The 20936-nt window shown below is 34.7% G+C and overlaps 2 protein-coding genes across 2 annotated transcripts; both read left to right on the top strand.

Moving 5' to 3' along the window:
• Positions 1 to 1991: 1991 nt before the first annotated feature.
• Positions 1992 to 7000, top strand: LOC104888190 (probable inactive receptor kinase At1g48480). Its single transcript, XM_010673086.4, has 3 exons — positions 1992 to 3295; positions 3806 to 4450; positions 5951 to 7000. The coding sequence occupies exons 1-3, from the start codon at positions 2590 to 2592 to the stop codon at positions 6577 to 6579; spliced, it is 1980 nt and encodes a 659-aa protein (XP_010671388.1). The 5' UTR covers positions 1992 to 2589; the 3' UTR covers positions 6580 to 7000.
• A 1102-nt stretch (positions 7001 to 8102) lies between these two features.
• Positions 8103 to 17750, top strand: LOC104888199 (probable rhamnogalacturonate lyase B). The gene is made up of 16 exons (XM_057392372.1): positions 8103 to 8825; positions 9080 to 9307; positions 9622 to 9762; positions 10115 to 10174; positions 10269 to 10391; positions 10656 to 10772; positions 11366 to 11507; positions 12370 to 12540; positions 13361 to 13516; positions 13647 to 13753; positions 14738 to 14828; positions 15137 to 15278; positions 15619 to 15775; positions 15901 to 16017; positions 17032 to 17155; positions 17263 to 17750. Exons 1-16 carry the CDS (start codon positions 8206 to 8208, stop codon positions 17506 to 17508), a joined length of 2742 nt encoding a protein of 913 aa, XP_057248355.1. The 5' UTR covers positions 8103 to 8205; the 3' UTR covers positions 17509 to 17750.
• The last annotated feature ends 3186 nt before the right edge of the window (positions 17751 to 20936 follow it).

Below are 20936 nucleotides of genomic sequence, written 5' to 3'. Positions count from 1 at the left end.
GTTGATTCACTTAGAAGATCATCTAAGTGGATTGTTTCTCTCCATTGTATCTCATTAGTTATTTCGTGTTAACCCGGTGATCCTAGAGGGGCGAAATTAAACTAATAGGAAAGCGTAGTTTCCGTGCCTTGGAGTGGATATCCGGTTCTCTCATTGATCACACCTCTAACAACCACTGCGGCCATCACCTAAACGGCGAATGCCGCCTTTACCAATAACCACAACGGACGTTCGCCCATGACATAAAAAAATTTCGCCTGCATTTGCGCGACCAAAGCAGCGGTGGTGGAGGCAGATTGTGGTGGTGGCGGCAGCTTGGCAGGAGGGGATGGTGGTGGTGATTTAAGAAAAAAAAGTAAAGGTTATAAATGTAATTTCAATTTTTTTAGGCGGTTTTAAATAATTATGGGGCGATGTATAGAAGTTCGGATGAGTATATATTATAGGTAGATAGATTTAAATTAAAGGAATATGGTAACAACTTTAGTTTGTTAAGGTAGTTGTTCATGACTTTGAAGCTTTGGCACTAAGTTAGTTAGTAATAACTCTAAAGCATTTTTGACATTATGAGTTAAAGAAGTCTTGGCAAATATGATCATATCATTACCAACACACAATTATCTTACTTATTTTAGAAGTATTCATGTTTAAGATTTTTCGTCAATGAATAAATAATCTATGATTTCAGTAATGTACATAATAATACTAATAATGATAACAAAAAGAAATAAATGTATAAATAAATACTAAAGCTAAAATGTTGCTACATTTGGTTTTTCACAGTTTGCGAGATGCAACTTCAAACACTAAGATTTTGAGTTACATACATGAAAAATATATAAAAATTATATATTTGAAAAATACAAAGTGGGACGAATCAAATAAAATCCAACATGATTATGCTTTTTCTTATGTATATTAAATGGTAAAATATAAGGCATGCACGATGTTCGAGGTCAGTGGCAGATTCAAGGGGGGCCTACCTAGGCCATGGCCCACCCCATGGTTTTAGTTCTTTACTAGTATTAAATGTTGCAAATACTTACATACAACCGTGGTAGTTTAGTTGGTATTAGGCTATGTTTAGTTCACCTGAAATTTTCTGATCTGATTTGAACTTATTTTTTCTGATCTGATCTGAACTGATCTGATAATACGATCTTATCTTTTAGATTTTTCTCAATATTAAGAAAAAATATAGTCATGTGGGATCTTGTTTGATTCGTCTCAATGAGTACTTTATTAATATTCAATTATTATAATTTTTACTAATATGTAATGAAAGATATAGTGATTTTTAAATATAAGCTTGATCTGAACTGATCTGATTTGAACTTATTTTTTCTGATCTGATCTGATTAGATCTGAAATAAGCAAAAATAAGGTGAACTAAACATAGCCTTAGTGTGTCTTTGATTTTTGCTTAGATCTGGGTTTAAAACTTGTTGTAGACTTCTTTCCCACATTTTGCCATTTTTTTTTAAAAAATATTTCTTCCTGATTACTGTTCCAATTTTGAACATCTTATCCCTTTAACTTCATCATTTGATTCCTTGCTAGTTGCTTCCCTTCCTCTTATTAAAACAAATGTCAACATCGGAAAAATTCAGTCAATGTCGAAAAATGTTCGACAGGTTTGATCTGACAAAAAAATAAAATTTTAAAACTTGTTTCTCACAAAAGAAAATTTATAAAGTTGCTTCTCACAAAATATTACTTTAAAAATTATTTCTAACCAAAAAAAAAACTTTTTTTTTCATATCATTCAAATAATCACATAACACCACATAAATTACAAGTATATACTTTTAAATCACTTTAGAACAAAACAATAATTTTAAATTTGCTTTAGAACAAAAAAAAAAAGTAATTTATAAATAACTTTACAACAAAAATAATAATTCAAAATTACCCAATATGCATAAAGTATTGAGAACCAAAACCCACTTGATTGACCAACCATGACTCCAAGAAAGACACCCCCAAAGATAAAAAGAAAGAAAGATAGAAATAAAAAAAAGGACAACATAAGTGGCACACACCTACTTTTATCACACAAAAACAGGTAGGGATTAATTACACACAGCCTGGTACTCCTTACCTGCTACTCACTCTTCCACACTTCACTCTCCCACTAAATTACTACTAAAATTAAAAGCACACAACATTTTTCTACTATCTCCTATATTTATCACTATCATCACAATATCACACTCATTCACTTTTTTTCTCTCTCTCTCTCCTCCATTAGTCCATTGCATTGCTCTTGCCAAAAGCTTTAAACAAAGCTTCAAGTTAAAGCTAAATCTGCTCTCTTCCCAATTTCTCTTCTTATTATTCTTTATCACATTTTTCAATGCATCTTTCTTTACCATACTAAAAAACAAAAACCCAAAAAAACCCATTTTTTTATTTTTTCAAAAAATCCCTAAAACCCTCAAAAGATCCCATTTTTTTTGTTAACCTTCTTCAACAACAATGGCATTGTTGAGGAAACTACCCAGATAAGAAAAAACAAACCTTTTTCACTGTCTTACTCTCCACCATAAAACCCAGAAAAAAAAACACTCAAAGTTTGCATTTTTGACAATGAACAGAAGAAAAACAACTCTAAAGTTGATGAATTTGATACCAAGTTTTGTGCTTTTTTTCTTGTTCATAATTCCAACTGCATTATCAGATGTTTCTTCAAGTAGATCCGCACTACTTTCTCTCTCCTCTGCAGTGGGTGGTCGTACACTCTTATGGAACACTTCGAATTTAAACGCTTGTTCTTGGTCAGGCGTTCAATGCCAAAACGACGTCGTTGTAGGCCTCCATTTACCAGGATTTTCTCTCTCTGGAAAAATCCCACATGGGATTTTCACCAATTTAACATCCCTAAAAACTCTAAGCCTTCGTTTCAACAAATTATCAGGAAATTTACCGTTAGATCTTGGTTTATGTTCTGAGCTCAGGAACATGTATTTACAGGAGAATGAATTTGAGGGTGAAATCCCAGAATTTGTTTCTTCTCTTAAGAATTTGGTTCGACTTAATTTGGCTGATAATAATTTTAGTGGGGAAGTTCCTAGTTCATTAAAGAATTTGACTAGGTTGAAGACTTTGTATCTTCAAGATAATAATTTGAGTGGGTTTATGCCAGAATTGAAGTTGGAATTGGACCAATTTAATGTGTCTAATAATCATTTAAATGGGTCAATTCCTGTTAGTCTTAGTTCAATGTCTGTGACTGCTTTTCAGGGTAACAAACTCTGTGGAAAACCACTTCAAATTTGCCCTGGCATTGCTGCAGGTAATGGGTTTTCTTCCTATCTTGTAAAGACTTTGTTCTTTTAGTAAATGGTTATGTTACTCGGACTCAAGTACCCAAGTTGGACATGGGTATGTATATACAAGTGTTCGACTCGTCTATTTTATAAAAAAATTCGTGATTGTGGACTAAAATGAAGTGTTGAAGTATTTATACCCATGTCCGAGGGTGGAGAATCCGATACGGGTACTTGAGGAGAAATGAAGAGGGTAAGTAACATAAGGAAAAACTATAATATTTTTTTTTGTAAATTAGGTTTGTGTAGTTTTCAGTTTCTGGTTGGTTGTTTTTGGATTTTAGATAGATGGATTATTAGTAACAATAGTGTGGATTCAACTACCAACCAGAAACTATAAACTGGGCCTAGCTTTTAATGTTGTGTATCTGCTGTATATAGTAATGTTTATGTATGTTTGATTCTTTGAGGAATTAGCTCCTGTAGGTCTTTTTGTTGCGAGACTAAAACTAGGTAGTTGTTGTTGTGATGGACAGGTACTGGTATCTTGACTGGAGAACAAAGGAAAAAGAAGAAGGGGTTATCTGGTGGTGCAATTGCTGGTATTGTCATTGGAGCTGTGGTGGCATTTGCTTTGATTTTGATGATTATAGTATTTGTATGTTGTAAGAAGAGGAGTAAGAAGAGCAGTGCAGTTGATCTAGCCTCAATCAATAAGCAGTTGGGGATTGAATTTCCGGAGGAGAAGCCTGCTGGGGATGTCGAACATGGTGGGTATTCAGTTCCCGCGGTGGCAGCAGCTGCATTGGCGACTAATGGAGGTGCGAAAGGAGAAGAGGCTAATGTTGGAAGTGTGAGTAAGAAATTGGTGTTTTTCGGAAATGGGATTGGTGGGAAATTGTTTGATTTGGAGGAATTGTTGAGAGCTTCTGCTGAAGTTTTGGGGAAAGGTACTTTTGGGACAGCTTACAAGGCGGTTCTAGAGATGGGGACTGTCGTTGCTGTAAAGAGGTTGAAGGATGTGATCCTCGGAGATGTAGAATTCAAGGAGAAGATAGAAGTTGTCGGCGGAATGGAGCATGAGTTTTTGGTGCCTCTTAGAGCTTACTATTACAGTAGGGATGAAAAGCTTCTTGTCTATGATTACATGCCCATGGGAAGCTTATCTGCATTTTTGCATGGTGAGTATTCTCTTGCTAGTAAATCTATGGCTGTTTATATTTCTTTAATTTCATTTAATATCCTGAGTTTATTCAAGTTGTTTTAAGCTCCCTATTCTTTCAGTCATAGATTCCTGGTTAGTGGTGTTAGTAGCGATTAAGCAATTTTTGAGCTTACAATAGCGTGGACCCTGTTCACTTCACCTTATTTTCGCTAAACTGAAAGTATTTTGAGTGATTAAACTTATTACGACTAAACATTAACATTTAAGGTGAAGTGAACACGGCCTTAATTAGTGTGAATTCAAATTTCAAGTTGCCCAAATTTTAAGTTGATTGCCCATGCCTGAATCTCTGGCGAAAAGACTTCAATCTAGTCAAGAGTTGTAGGGTCGTGCTTTCTGGAATTCCACCCCATGTTAGTATACAAAAAGGTGATCTTCTAATGGTACACCTAAGCTTGTAATTAGAAGATGAGAGAATTGAACTGACTGACCTCATATAATTAGGCTGTTAATCTTGGATTTTAGTAAAAACAGCGCACTTTGTCCTCATAAGTTGGAATTTCGTTGATTAATAGTGAATAAGATTAGGATATTTCACCATCATTGTATAAAAGTGTAAAGATAGACAAGCCATTTCTATGCTATCCAGTAAGTTACTACAGGACCCATTGTTAAAGAAACTGATTAGTGCCGTTGCTACACTTTGGCAGTACTATGGCCTGACTAGTTTGCTCAAAGCATGTTGAAAGGATGTGTTTTGTCAGAATTCTTTAAATTGTAGCCATTGCATTGTTTGAATTTGGGTTGTATAATGTATATTATTGTTGTTCTGCCATAACATTAACCCCACATCTGTACACTGGGTTTGTCTCAAGTTCTTTTGGTTAGCGTTTCTGTCATTGTCATTTGGTAATGGGAACTATTCTGAAGTTTATTCAATCAGGTTAAATAATGTTTTGCAGATTCGGAGTTTTGATGTTTGTATTTATATTCTGGTGTATATAGCATCTTGCTATAGACATTTGTTTTTATATTACTGAAGTCGGATGTAGAGCCAAGCGGTGGCTGGTGCCTGGTAGGGGCTGTAATAGTAACCATATGCTGCGCAAGTTAACATAGATTATATTTCACATATTCGAAATCTATGCTGATCCGTTTTTGTTAAACTTTTCATCTATTTGGTCTCCCTAGTAAGTCCGTTTTCTCCTCATTTCCACTTATTTCAAGAAAACTAATTATGTTCAGGGTTGATAAATTCCGACTTCTGATAGGGCCTGGGCCAATAAGTTACGATATGGGTTGAGAAGGGCTAATAGTATATAAATTCAGATTGGTTGATATAAGTTTAGGTAAGTAAAATTTAGGTGAAGTGAGCACACCCTAAAATTTCTTGGTTACGTCATTGACCCAAGGGTTAGAATGCTTGCAACTTCTAGTACTCTATGCACACCGTTTTCCCCTGTCAATCCTTAAGGTCACTCTTATAATTGTTGCTTGTCTTGTTTCATGCTCTTAGGAAACAAAGGGGCTGGTAGAACACCGTTAAACTGGGAATTAAGGTCAAGCATTGCCCTCGGAGTGGCTCGTGGTATAAGTTACCTCCATTCCCAAGGCTCTGATGTCTCCCATGGAAACATCAAATCATCCAACGTTCTCCTCACCAAATCCTATGAACCCCGTGTGTCTGACTTTGGTCTAGCTCAGCTTGTGGGACCATCATCCACTCCAACCCGTGTCAATGGCTACCGTGCACCCGAAGTGACAGAGCCTCGAAAAACATCCCAAAAAGCTGATGTCTACAGCTTTGGGGTGCTGCTGTTGGAGCTCCTAACTGGCAAAGCACCAACACACGCTCTCTTGAATGAAGAAGGCGTTGATCTCCCAAGATGGGTACAATCCGTGGTTAAGGATGATTGGGCTTCTGAGGTGTTCGATCTCGAACTCCTCAGATACCAACATGCTGAGGAGGAGATGGTTCAGCTGTTACAGATCGCAGTAGATTGTGCAGCTCAGTACCCTGATACTCGTCCTTCAATGATCGACGTAACCAAGCAAATTGAGGAGCTCTGTAGTTCTAGCTCAAGGGAGGCTACAGATCCAAATGCTGCCTCATTTGTCGATGCCGATGACGGATCTTCTCTTTGAAAAATGATTAAATGAAGAATCCAAGATTGGTATGCCATTGTACTTAAGACTTTGGATTCCTACATAAAAAAAGATTAGCAAATTCATGTTCTATTCCCTAGGAGAGTATCAATTGTCCAATTTAGTTCATTTCTTCTTCCTTTTCCACTTTTTTTTTTTTTTTTTATTTAATTTTTGGCTTGGAGTGGGGTAGTAACTAGTGATAATACTTGTGAATTCGTTGTTAGAAGGATCTTTTGGGTGGCTGTAATTATTAGTTTGGCTTCTGTTTATGTATGTGGTTTCACTTTACAGCAGATTTAGGTGCATTTTTTTTCTTTTCATATTGCATGGAACTATGGAAGTCGACATCTTTAGTTTGCTTCGTCATGCGGGAATGTTTAGTTGTATTGCATGCCCTTTCAAGTGTACGTTGGTCCCACACTCCCACTTGTCTCTAATGTTTGTTTTAATTATTGGTTTTCATTTCAACTTCTGTCTACTACACTGATACTTACAAAACTTTTGTCGTGTATCTGGGTGTACCTTGAGCATGCTACACTGTAACTGTAAGGTTAATTTTCTGATCATTGCTCGTATGAAATTTTCCGAATGAGCAAAATTTAGTAAAAATAGAGAGTTTTAAATGAGTAAAAATTGCATAATACATCTGGGTGTATGATAAATGAACTCATGATATTAATACAAATTCTTGTGACTTAAATTTGTTTAATATTATTTAGGGCCTTTGGGCCAATGTCGAAAACTGGTACATTATTAATATATTAATTATAAATTAGTAAAAATTTGAAAAGTTAATATTTTAGATTTCTTTATGCACTTGATGATAATTTATGTTTAATTGGTCAAGCTTTTAGCTTTATGATTGAGTCAACCCAAATGAGATTAGATACAGTGAAGGAGTTACATATTATGATTTAAGATCATCACTTATGAGTCTCATATCAATTATGAGATTTATATTTCAATTTTGTTGAATAAAGGTAAAAACAAATAGCTCTAATACATAGGTTAGAAAATACGTTATTATTATTTTTCTGCATGACATTTACTTTAATGTAAACTATCCAAAATAAATCATTAAAGTAACTTTCCATATTTTAGTTTTCATTTACTCTGATATCATCTACAGCATATTCGTTTTTTATACCGTTAATGAGAGAAAAAAAATCTTTACAAATTAAGCTAACAAGATTTTTTGTTATGTTCTGTCTTCATAGAGAATCTATAATTTGGTTTGATTCCAAACATAGAGAAAATTATACCTAAAATTTATGGTTGAAATCAAAAATTCATTTGTCCAATGCCAACTTTCCTAAATTTTTGGAGGCTTAGAGAAAGAGAATCTCAACCTTCACTTTACTTGGATAATTTCTCCACCCTTGCAAACTTGGTTTAAAACATGAAAAATTACACTAAATTTAGGCAAACAACCTTTAGTACCATAAGATATGTTTGACAAACATCAAACTTTGGTTAATGACCTTATCTTTCTTCTACAGACAGAATAGTTCCTTTCTTTGTTCCACAATTTTTATACAAAAGAAAACCAGAACAAACCGCCCCCTCGAAAATTAATAATTAGGGAGAGTGACGAACATATAGATTACGCACACTCTCCCACCAATGGATGGGCTCCCAAGACCACCTGCCCATGGCAAGTATGACTTCCATACAAATAGGCCTAGGCAACAAAAGACCAGTTTCATAAAATGGTTTTGCATCGCTTTTGGTCTAATACTTCTACTTTCATTGGGTATTTATGCCATAACCTTATTAGTTGTCTTCAAAAAGGCGCAGGTGCCAAATTTCCAGGTTAAAAATGTACAAGTTTCGAAATTTAGTGTTGCTCATGTGTTAACCGATCAAGAAAAAGTATTATCAACTAATCTTGAATTTTTCTTTGAATCCGACAACAAAAACCCTTTACTTGGTGTTGATTTTGGGAATATGGTGATGGAGACAACTTGGGATGATATTGAGGCACATTTAGGAGAAACACACGTCCAAAATTTTGTGCAAAAGTCTAAGGGTGTATCAACGTTAAAGGTTAGTACCAAAGGTGAGGTTGAATTAACAAAGGATGTGAAAAAGGAGGATTTGAAGCTTGATTTGTTCCTTAGTGGGAATCTTAAATTCTTTTCTGGTCCTTTCAACACCAAAGTCTTTCCTTTCATGATCTCATGCAATGATATTTCTGGTGTTTCAACTAATGCTGCTTGTGACTCCAAAATGTTCACCACAGGGTAAGATAAAGATTTATATATCTACCTTTTACATAACTAATCTACCGAATAATTGACGCTGTAACTCATGATATATGCGCGGACATCCCTTCTTTTAGATACACCTGAATGTATGATAGACATAAAATATTGCACATTTTAGCACATTTAAGTTGGAAATTGCTTCCCATATGCATAAAAGAATGCTATATTATAGGAGTACATAAGAAATGCAATGTAGGAGAATTATATTAATTATCTTGTTGTTTGGACAGCAAACCTCAAAAACCAACACCAGCCAAGAAGCCTAAGCCACCAACACCAAAAGCAAAGCCAGCTCCAGCTGTGGGAGAGCCACCTGCGGAAGAGCCGACTGCTGGAGCGCCAGCAGCGGAAGCACCAGCTGCTAAAGAGCCAGCTGCCGCAGAGGGCCCAACGCCACCACCACCGGAGTCTTTCCCACCAGTCAAACTCACCATCCAAGACAAATCTGTAAGCTCGACGTCAAAATACTAGTTTAATTTAAAATGGTTAGGCATTTAACTTGGACGATAAAAAAAAAAGTTAACTATTCATGTTAACAATAATTAACATGAATAGATTGTTAAAAGATCTTTAACATAGCAAATTGCAAAATGTAGCCTACTACTAACACCTAAGACAATGTTTAAGTAGACAAATACATAAATACATAATGATCAAAATGGTTAAAGTGAACATAATTTTACTACAAAAGTCAAATATACAAGAGTCTAATTAAGAGTAACAACTAAAAGTATTAAAAATTGTGTCTTTTTGCTCCAAAAAAATACATAAGTTTAGTGTTGTTCATGCAGGTGATAATGGATAATGGATTTCTGCAAGCCACAATTTCCAAACCAGCTGGATATGTCACTGGCATTAAATACAATGGAATTGATAACATTCTTGATACAGTTAATCCAGAAGATGATAGAGGGTACTTGCTAGTTCATTACTTCCCCTAAAGAATGATAATACCTACTAATTGATTTCTAATCGTTCCATATTGATGTTTCTAGTTGAAATCTTTTTACGAGACAAACAAAACAAACTAGAAATATCAAAAGGGACGGAGAGAGTAATACAGATTTTGATCAAAATTTCCAAAAAAAACACATTTTCTTTCATGACGGTACTAGCTTTAGATATACTACCTCCGTTTTTTATTATGTGCAACGATTTGACATAAAGTAGAGAGGGTAAATGTCTAATCGTTGCAAATAATAAAAAACGGAAGTATATTTTGAAGACCAACATGTAAACCTACATTTCGTATCGATGAATTTCAGGTATTGGGACGTTGTTTGGGCTCCACCAGGTACAAAAGGAACCAAAGGAAATTTTCAGAGGTACTTTAACCTTCAATTTTTTTTAAAACAAATGCTTTATAAGATAAAATGGTATGCATACTGATGAAAATTGTTACTTTGAATTGTTACACAGGATAATAGGTACAGAATTTCGAGTAATTATTGACAGAGAAGATCAATTAGAATTGTCATTTAAAATACTATATGATCCTGCCAAAGATGCTAAAAAGGCAGCTCCAATGGAAATAGATCAAAGGTACGTCGTATGACATCAATTTTAGCATATACTCCCTCTGTTCTATAAATTTTCTTTTTGCTATCTTCTTTTATGGTCTCGACTCTTGAGCATACAATTGCACGCCATAAAACAACTATTATTATTTTGATAACACTAAAAAGAATCGTTGTTTAATAAACACACATTAAAACAAATTTTGTGATCCTTCATAATATTAAATTTCCTTATATAATCATGTAAATCTATATATTCTCCAATATATTAATATTATGAATGCTATAGGTATGTGATGCTCCGTGGAGTATCAGGCATTTACGCCTACGGTATTTTTGAGAGGGCAGCTTGGGCTCCTTTTGGTATGCCAAATGCTAGGCTTGCTTTTAAGCTTCAACGACAACAGTAAGTTGCTACATATTTTTAGCATCATCTCATATAAACTTAGGTTGCACAAAGACAGATACGAATACGGGTGCGGATTCGGGTGCGGGGACAGAAAACGACAAGATTTTGAAATTTTAGGGAAAGGTACGCGTACCCATACATGATACGTAGCATATCGGGTACGGGTGGGGGTACAAGTACGTGACCTAGAAGAAGTACCCATGCTACATATAAATATTATTAGAGCTGATCCTTTGCCCCGGCCCGTTTTTGGGCCGGCTTTTGGGCAGAATTTTTCGGGCCTGTCTCGATTTTTTTTGCTTTGGGCAAGCCAAAAACGACTTTTCAGTCTATTTTTTTGGCCCGAAACCCCGCTAATTTTGGCCTGAAAATAACAGGCTTTGGGCACAAAAATTCGGCCCGACCCGACCCGACCAATGGGCATTTTTTTCTGCCGCGATCCGGCCCATGATCACCTCTAAATATTATAAACAAGATTATGAATTTGAGATTGTATTACATTTTAATACTATGATGTTTTATTACCACTCTAAATTTCTCATCAAATAACAGTGCAAGAAATTGTTATCTTGAAATGGATGAATGAACAGGTTTAGATACATGGTGATAGCAGATAATAGGCAAAGAGAAATGCCTGTTCCTGAGGATCGTATGAAACCTAGAGGTCAAGAGCTTGCTTATCCTGAAGCAGTCTTGTTGGTTGATCCTACTGATGCAAAGTTTAAAGGAGAGGTAACTATATCCACGATTACCCACTACTAATAGATCGTTCAAATAAATTACTACCTCCGTTTTCTTTTAGTTGCAACGTTTGACAAATTGCACTATTCATGTTCTCTTATTTGACCACATTTATTGATTTATATGTTAAACAAAATATAGTCATGTGGGGTCTTGTTTGATTCGTTTCGATGTAAGCTTTCATAATATCAAATTTTTATAATTTTTACTTACATACAATTAGAGATAAAACGATTTGAAATTGTACATTGGCAAGCGTGAAAGTCAAAATGTTGCAACTAAATAAAAACAGAGGTAGTATTAACTAAGTTTTATCTGTAAGATCTGTAGAGCATGATATTTTCGAAAGATTCGACACATCATAAGTCCAATACATAAAAGTGAAGAAACTATAATGTATGTTTTGCACATTGGACGTAGAGAGACATATTCCTTTGTTTTAATTTGAATCCCGTCTATTACATATCTAAATATACTGTGCGCATAGTATATCCAATTATCTTAGACTATTTTTTTTAGCTCATGGTGCTTTCTCCTCGAGTTATACAATGCATAAGACACACTACCGTTTTAAAAGTGAAATTATGAGCGTTTAACTCTTATCTGGCCTTTGCGCCACTAGCATAGTATTTACTATTCAAATCTTATACTTTGATTGTCTTTCATGATATATATATAGGAAAAACGTAATTATATAAGATCTTGTAAAATCCGTCTCAATGTATATGATATTAATGTCTGAAATCATGTCTCATCAAGCGTGAAAACATGAAATAGTACGACTATGACTATTTCTAAACAGAGTAAGTATCTCCAATTATCTTAGACGTACAAATTTTGGTTGTTGTGGCAGGTGGATGACAAGTACCAGTACTCAGAGGAAAGCCAAGACATTCGGGTGCATGGGTGGATCTGTAGAGACCCGCCTAGTGGATTCTGGCAGATAACTCCCAGCTTTGAGTTCCGTTCGGGAGGGCCCAATAAACAATTCCTTACCTCTCATGTCGGCCCATCCACCCTTGCTGTAAGTTTTCTTCTGCTATCTATTGTCCAATTTGCACCAACATGGGCTTTTATTTCCTCTTTTTTTTTTTTGGTTTAAAACAATTACTACAAATAAGGTAGAAATGATCATGTGGCCGGGGCGGGTTTGGGTCGGGCCTAAGATTGTCCATTGTGCGGGTTGGGTCAAAATCTTGTGCCCAAATCCTGCTATTTCAGGCCAAAAAAATAGACTAAAAAATCATTTTTGGCTTGCCCAAAGCAAAAAATATCGGGTCGAGCCCGTCTGCGGGCCAAAAAATACGACCTAAAAAGCGGGCCGAGCCGGGCCAAAATGATCAACTCTAAAATAAGGATACATGGTTCCTAATAAGGCCCATCTTAAATCGAGTTTCTAACCGAATTTATTATGGCCCTTTTGGTCGACAATAACTTTACAAAATAACAATATTGATAATGAATTTTTACAAAATACTTTTGTGATTTAGATCATAATTTTTATACCTCAACACGACCTATATTGTGATAATTAATGGTAATAAAATTATTATAAATAAAATCACAATCGTTTGTTAATTATTACTTATCGATTACACGAACATTTAGTGTCTTTTGAACATGATAGATTTCATTTTACCTCTCCTATTATCTTTGGAAAAAAAGCGAAAAATAATATATAGAGAATCAAAAATGGCATATAGAGATCCTCACGAAAAAATCCTTAGATGGACCTTATAAGTTAGAATACTTCTTCTATTCCACAATAGTTCACCGGTTTATGGACAACGTTTATGGACAACGTTTATACTTCTATAACGCAATTATCGGAAAATGATGTGCAGATGTTCGTAAGTGCTCACTATTCAGGAGAGGAGCTAGTCCCAAAATTTGAAGAAGGAGAACCATGGAACCATATTTATGGTCCTATTTTTATGTATATGAATAATGCAACCAAGCAGGAGAATATTTCTATGCTTTGGGATGATGCTAAACGAAAGGTAGCTCCTAATTGAATTTCATCAAGCCTCTTAAATTACTGAAATTATTAAATAATTTACTTAATCTTGAATTAGCCTTAAAACTAACACTTCTTTCTCAATCCAATATGATTTATGGTGAATGTTTAAGATGTCATCTGAAGTCGAAAAATGGCCATACAGCTTCCCAGCATCAGAAGATTTCCCCAAAGCCAATGAAAGAGTTAATGTTACTGGTAAATTTTTTGTTCATGACAAGTAAGTCCTCTTTAACACTCCTGAGTCCTAACTAAACTATATCGTATACCAAAGATGTCTTGACCTAATAGTTAAGGGTTTGTTTTCTTCGACATAAAACAATTGAATTGAACTGATTGCAACCGAACTGAATTGAAAATAAGATGGGGAGAACATACCCTAAGATTGAGGTGCTGTGAATGATAGGTCACATATTCAAATCTCCCTGCCCCTTCTTTGTACTTTGTATTGCCTTCGTGGCTCATATGGATTAAAAAAAATACGTCGAAATATGGGAGAATCCACCTCACAATACAAAAAAGGTTCAACCTTAAAACCATATGACAATAAGGGAAATAAATTTCTTTTACAATATAAAGTGAACCTATCTCTCTTCTTTTATCATGGTGATCACCATTATCCTATCTAACTCATAGCTACAACACTAAATACTTCTTTGCTACAATACTAAATACTTCGTTTTAAGTTACTCGATTGGAGTACAATCAATGCACTATGATTTGTTAGTTTTCACTCGTTGGTGTTGCTATGTAATAATCCAAACAGTTTTATGTATATGAAAGTAAATGAGTATTATTATATACTATGCACAACATTTAGGGCATTCAAAATGATTTTACTATATGTAAATTGTTCATTCAAATACACTAGTATTATCTAAAGGTACTATGGGTTATGTTAAAATTTTAAGATTTGAGATATACTCCGTAGTTGGACCTCGTCATAGGTCCGCTTCTAATACTTACCAAAATGAATGAGGAATTGAAATAGGCTCAAGTGATGAGTTTTCCCATCTTCCCTAACAATATCTACGGTTCAATTTCTACCCCAAACATTTACTTGGGATCTAAGGGATGAGGGAATTAGAAGTGTTTGGCTGGTAATGGGCCTCTGGGTAGAGATCATGTGTGAAGGCAACCTAGAGGATTTCTTCTTACCAATTTTTTAAAATAAAAAACTTACCAAAATGAATGAATGTTTTAGATATAAAAGCAAAGAACGGGAACCAGCCAAAAATGCTTTTATCGGATTGGGCCCTCCGGGAGAGGCAGGATCTTGGCAAAGAGATTGCAAGGTAATACAATGACATCTTTTATTGCACTTCATCTTTATAAATAAGCCCATTTAAATCACAAGTTGTGAGTTCGATTCTCATAAAAGGAGTTGAGAGGTTTGTGAAATAAGTTAAATTTAGATGCTCTATGAGATGGCGTGCAATTTATCTTTCTTAATTTTTTAAAAAACAAGCCTATGTAAATCACCTTTTTATTATCATAAAAAAAAGGTTTCAAAAATAAAATGCACTTCAACTTTCAATTTGATTTAGAGAGAGACACAAAAATTATAATAGTTGAACTGAAATCCTTTGTGTTGCTTAAATAGACTTATCAATTTTGGACACAAACAAATGAGGAAGGAAGTTTCACAATTCCTTTTGTACGTGTTGGAAGCTACAATCTTTATGGTTGGGTCGATGGTTTTATCGGGGACTTTAAACACGATACTCCCATCAACATAAGCATAGGTAAATTTTCTTTAATCTGTGTTTTACTTCATTTTAATCATGAAATGTCCCAATTAATATTAACTATGGAGTAATACTACCTCCATTTCAAAATAAAATGCATTCACGTCTTACGAAAATTTACTTCGACCATAAATATCTGTCATAATATGATAAATAAAAATTATATCGTTGAATTCATCCTGAAAAATACTATAATAACAATATTTTTTAAAAAAAAATTATCCACGTAAATTGAAAATAATTAACGGTCAAAGTTCGACCTCGAACATCGTGCGTGTCTTATATTTTGAAACGGAGGGAGTAATTGATAAATATTAATTACTACGCGGAACTTCAGGTAAAAATGTGGATGTGGGTGAGGTTGTGTTCGAGCCACCAAGGGATGGACCGACCCTATGGGAAATAGGTATTCCCGATCGTGTTGCTCAAGAGTTCCACATCCCTGATCCTAATCCGAAGTATGTGAATAAACTCTATGTCAATCACCCTGACAGGTAAATAAGCTTTTTCTTCAAGACTCTAATTAATTAAGAAGCCAGTTAACCCAAAATTGATTGTAAATGTCTTTATATTAAGTGTTGAAAGAGATTAAATACATTTTTTTATGGTTTATTAACAGGTTTAGGCAATATGGTCTATGGGAAAGATACTCAGAATTGTATCCAAAGGATGACTTAGTCTATGATGTCAAGGCCAGTAATTACTCAAAGGATTGGTTCTATGCTCAAGTCACAAGGTAATTATTGTCTTTAATTCATAATAAATTTAACAAACAAGGATTTTTGTCCAACTCACCTCACAACCTCGAACCTTATGATGTGGGGTTCGATTCTCATTTCCGCACCCCTCCAAGAGGTATAACTAGGGGTGGCAATGAGATGAGACAACTCGCGAGCTACTCGAGATCGACTCGGTCAAAACTCGGTCAAAGCTCGACTCGAGATGTTGGTGAGTCGAGTTGAGCAACTCATACTCGACTCGAAAACTCGTGAGAAGCTCGAATACCTAATTATCAATAGCAAAATACCTAAATTCAACATTTTTCTACCTTATTATTACTTGTAACATGAGACACTTGTAAATTACTCGAAATCTACTCGGTCAAAGCTCGACTCGGTCAAAACTCGACTCGGTCAATGCTCGGTCAAAACTCGGTCAAAACTCGACTCGAGTAAGCTCGACTCAACTCAAACTCGACTCAAAATACTAACGAGTCGAGTCGAGCTAGCTCAAACTTGAACTCGACTCGCATCATTGTCACCCCTAGGTATAAGTACCCCTCTTTATAGGCTTACATCTGACAATAGGAGGTGGGGGCCACTTTAAACCATCACACATAAACGTCTAATTTTCATGTTTTGAGATACAATGTTTATGTTGACAGACATAGTGTTTGTAGAAGCAACTTACAGAGTTAAATGTTTAGCAAAATACAAACACGTATTACAAACACAAACAATATATCTGAACTTATATACATTATATGTTTTTTCTGTTATGGGCTAATTAAGGTGCCCCCATACCCATTATGGATTGATCATTCCTCGTATATCATCATAATGGTTCCATATATTGTTGGGTAAACTCAAACTGTATGAAATGATTATCTTAATCTCAAACCTAGCTAGGCAAGTTCACCAAATCCTATAACAAGTTAGGGCTTTTTCATGCATGAACCCTTCAAAAATGATTTTTCTAGAAATCATAAATTATTTAAATGGTTGTATTTGTGTCTGTGTCTGAGTTACAGGCCCATAGGTGCAAGGTATAACGGAACCACATGGACAGTGAAATTCAGTCTCGATAATGTGGAATCGGGTGCAACCTATAAGCTCAGAGTGGCAATTGCCTCGGCCACCAATTCTGACTTGGAGGTACAATGATTTTCCTATTACCTATTACAATATAATCTTAACAAAAATGAAAACCTTGCTAATTTTGTGTTTGGATGTGTGTGCGTGTGTGTGCGTGTGTGTGTCAGATTCGGTTCAATAAGGCGAAACCAAATCCTCCAATCTTCAAAACAGGGAGAATAGGGAATGATAATTCAATTGCAAGACATGGTATTCATGGACTTTATTGGCTTTACAACGTTGATGTAAAAGGAAGTGAACTCAACAAAGGCGACAATACTCTATTATTGACTCAAACAAAGGGAGTTAGCCCATTCCAAGGGATTATGTATGATTATCTTCGTCTTGAAGGCCCTCCAACTAGTCCGAAATGAAGATATACAAAAAAGAGAGAAAACTAACCCACTAACTAAAAGTACCAAAACATCGATTTTTATCCCCAAAAAAATATTTACCATGCTCAATCTGTAATATAATATGGTCAAAGACAAATATTTTTGGGGGCTAATTTATCTAACCTTTTGTGAGTTTCAGTTTATTTTCGGCCATCAGTTTAAACGATGTGTATATTTATTTCTCTTTAGTATAGAAAGATGAGGAAATGTTTGCCATGAAATCGTTTCAGTTTGATAAGCCACTTAACAACGATGTGAGAGGAAAACATACTAACATAGCCTAAGAGCGTATCACAACATGGATTGTCAGCTAAGGTAAGATTTCGGGGACGATATTCAGAATTTGGGATCTAATCTCATTTAGATTATTATCGTCCATTCCATTCGCACCTCACTATCTGCCAAAAGAAAAAGAAACAAATAGACAAAAACAAAAGCGAAATTATATCATACCATAACAAAGGCTATATCACATAATTTAGTTGGATTCATGAATCATGAATGTGCTTTTTCTTATTTTCTGCAGCATCTGTAGCATCCACTTGCATCTTTGCCATTTGCAAATCAGCTAATGTAGCTTCCTTTTCGTTTCTAGCCAACAACTTTTTCCCCTGCACATAGACACCATCCAAACAAAAGTGAAGCGTTATAGTAGAGTGTACTGTTTTCGCCTTAAAAAGGAATCGTTGATCACACAAAAAGCTCGATTTAGTACAATCAGATTTCAGACAAACAATGATAATTTGTAAATAATCGGGTTGGAAGTTCAGTTTAGCTCGGCATATAACTATATAAGTTAACTTCGTGAAACACATCTACACTCCGAATCATAAGCTATAAAACTAGCCACTTGACTGATCCGCGTATGTGATAGAGAACAATAGGAAGATAGGGTGTCTTGCTCTCGAAATTTTGTATGGGAAATATATCGTTGTATAGCTGTGGCATATCAAGGAATCATTCATATCTAAAGACGCTTAGACAAATCAAGGAATAATTGATACAAAGCATATATGAAAATAAAGAGAGGAGTGAGGAGGGAGCAATGAGACTCATCTTGTTCAAACAAAGGACAGTATATTAGCAAATTTTAATAGGTAGTGATAATTACTCTGCACTTCTTATATCTACTTTACAGTTAAATACTTGGCATTAATCCTAATTGGCATCATTGTAATGCCCCAATATTGCTTAGAAGATATGGGTTCCGTTTGGTTGGACAGAATACATTTTTGGTGGAAAATAATTTTCTTGAAAAAACATTTTCCGAGTAAAGCCAAGATCATTGAAACTTAGTTTTCGTTTTTTTTAATAAATAAGAGATAAAGGGAAGAAGGTTTATGCAAGGAGGGGAGGAGGATGGATGAGACTATTAGAGGAACGACGGGGAAGAATAGGGAGAAAAACGTGTTTTCCCTCCATTTGAAAAGGAATATGCTTTTCACTCTTTAGAGAACTATGCCACCATTTGGAAATCTTTTTCATTCTTTACCTAACTAGTAACTAAACATGCTCTTGATGGTACTTCCTAATTCTCATACTAGCTACAACAAGGTGCATTTTTTCTTTCAAGAACCTCTAAGATACTCCACACTCAAGCATGATTATCTTGGAGTATTCATAGAATACCTGAGAATTCTTTAGCGGTGCACATGCATGAGAGGGGATAAATTACAGACTTGACCATTTTTTTTATAAATGTGTTTGGTAACAATTAACTGATTGCTAAAAACTTATTGCCGTTTGTTTGAGTGAAATGATATTTATATAGACATTTTAATACAATATGTATTAGTATTATTAGAGACAAAAAAGTTATTAAACATATTTTTACCTAATCCTCTTAAAAAAAAACCTCCTGTTAGGAGCCTTTTCAGTTTGAGAGTTTTCCACCATTCTCTCTAAAACTCTATTTTACCAAACACCACTTTTAGAGTTTTTGACTAGTCAAAACTCTAAAAGTAGTCCAAAACTCTCTTTTGCTTCAAAACTACACATTGCCAAACACCCCAAAGTGTCTTTCAAAAGAAGTTTAAATTTCTTTAGAACCTAGCTCAACAGAATAGTAAAACTTCTGAAAAGTAAATCAATTTCTTATAATCAACCAAATAAAGGATTATATAATTAATAGAAAAATAAAATACAAAATTCCTAGTATATAGAGGAACCAAAAAAGGAGCAAATCAATATATTCATAATAATAATAAAGTTCAAATTTGATCCATAGGGTTTATTAACAAGTAATATTTGACACAAAAATATACTCTTATGCAATTTAATCAACCATATTATGAAGGTAAAATTCATAAATAAAACATAACTAATAAATACTACACAAACAAAAGGAATAGTGAAAATAATAAGATATACCTGGCCAACAACAAAGGCTTTGCAATAGCTAAAACATTCTTGAAAGTAAATATAGAAGGAGAGACACCCATTTTTCATATTAGAAAGAATAGTGGATTCATGTTGGTCCATCTTCTTAATATTAACTTCTTCAATTATATTTCCACCTAAAATGAAACTCAAAGTTGTAACTAATGGAAGAAAAGGAAAGAGTGTTTTTTTTTTGTTTCACTTTCATATGAAAAGGCCTGGGCTCGGCTTTGTGCTGCTAGTTTGCCGCGTGTTGTTTAGAGGTCATTTGTACGTGGCAGGTCCACATTTTATATTTTACTTGTGCGTTTCATATAATTCGCTATATTACTTCTCAATTTACGGACTCTTAGACAATATTGAGATAAAAGAGAGGTAAAAAATAAAAAGAAAAGGGACCCGTTTGAAAGGAGAAAGATAGAGAAAATTTATTATCCGAAAAGAAAGTATAGTAAATAATTTGAAACTTCCCACAATAAAAAGTGTAGCGAGTATTATGAAACGGAGGAAGTAGTTTCATGTTGCCAACCTTTCTTTTTTTTTTTTGAAAGGTTGCCAACCTTTCTTTTGGTGCTTGCAAATCTTACCTTACGACTACGAGTCTATTTGGAGTTTTGGACTCCAACAAAGGGTAAGATAGTCTTTTTGCAAATGAAAGGTAAATATAAATATTACAATGCGTCTTGCGTGTGGCTGGCCACATGCGAAATTATAGGTGTAACCGCGTACATGACATGTTGTCAGTCCGTCGGCTTATTTTCAAATGGTCATATCTCACTCGTTTTTCATCAGAATCGAGTTTTTGATCAGGTTTTAGAAAGTTGTCGAGCCAAATTTTCATCTCTAACTTAAATCTTCCCAAAATATTAAGTATGCTGTGAGATATAACCTTTTGAAGTTGACCCTTATGCACAAACACTTATAAACAAATGGAATTACTCTTATGAACATATAGAGTTACTCTTATGACCAAATGGAGTTACATGTATGAGTATGTGGTTACTTTTAACAATGAAAATGTGTCACTT

Source organism: Beta vulgaris, chromosome 1 (assembly GCF_026745355.1).
Source record: "Beta vulgaris subsp. vulgaris cultivar EL10 chromosome 1, EL10.2, whole genome shotgun sequence".
NCBI lineage: Eukaryota > Viridiplantae > Streptophyta > Magnoliopsida > Caryophyllales > Amaranthaceae > Beta > Beta vulgaris.
The sequence above is the reverse complement of the archived record's forward strand: the minus strand, read 5'-3'. Positions and strand labels throughout refer to the sequence as shown.

Coding starts and splice junctions, on each gene's coding strand:
- LOC104888190 (XM_010673086.4), top strand. CDS start 2,590: ATGAACAGAAGAAAAACAACTCTAAAGTTGATGAATTTGATACCAAGT. Junction 3,296..3,805: donor TTGCCCTGGCATTGCTGCAG/GTAATGGGTTTT, acceptor TGTGATGGACAG/GTACTGGTATCTTGACTGGA. Junction 4,451..5,950: donor CTTATCTGCATTTTTGCATG/GTGAGTATTCTC, acceptor TCATGCTCTTAG/GAAACAAAGGGGCTGGTAGA.
- LOC104888199 (XM_057392372.1), top strand. CDS start 8,206: ATGGATGGGCTCCCAAGACCACCTGCCCATGGCAAGTATGACTTCCAT. Junction 13,517..13,646: donor GGGATGATGCTAAACGAAAG/GTAGCTCCTAAT, acceptor TGAATGTTTAAG/ATGTCATCTGAAGTCGAAAA. Junction 15,279..15,618: donor TCCCATCAACATAAGCATAG/GTAAATTTTCTT, acceptor GCGGAACTTCAG/GTAAAAATGTGGATGTGGGT.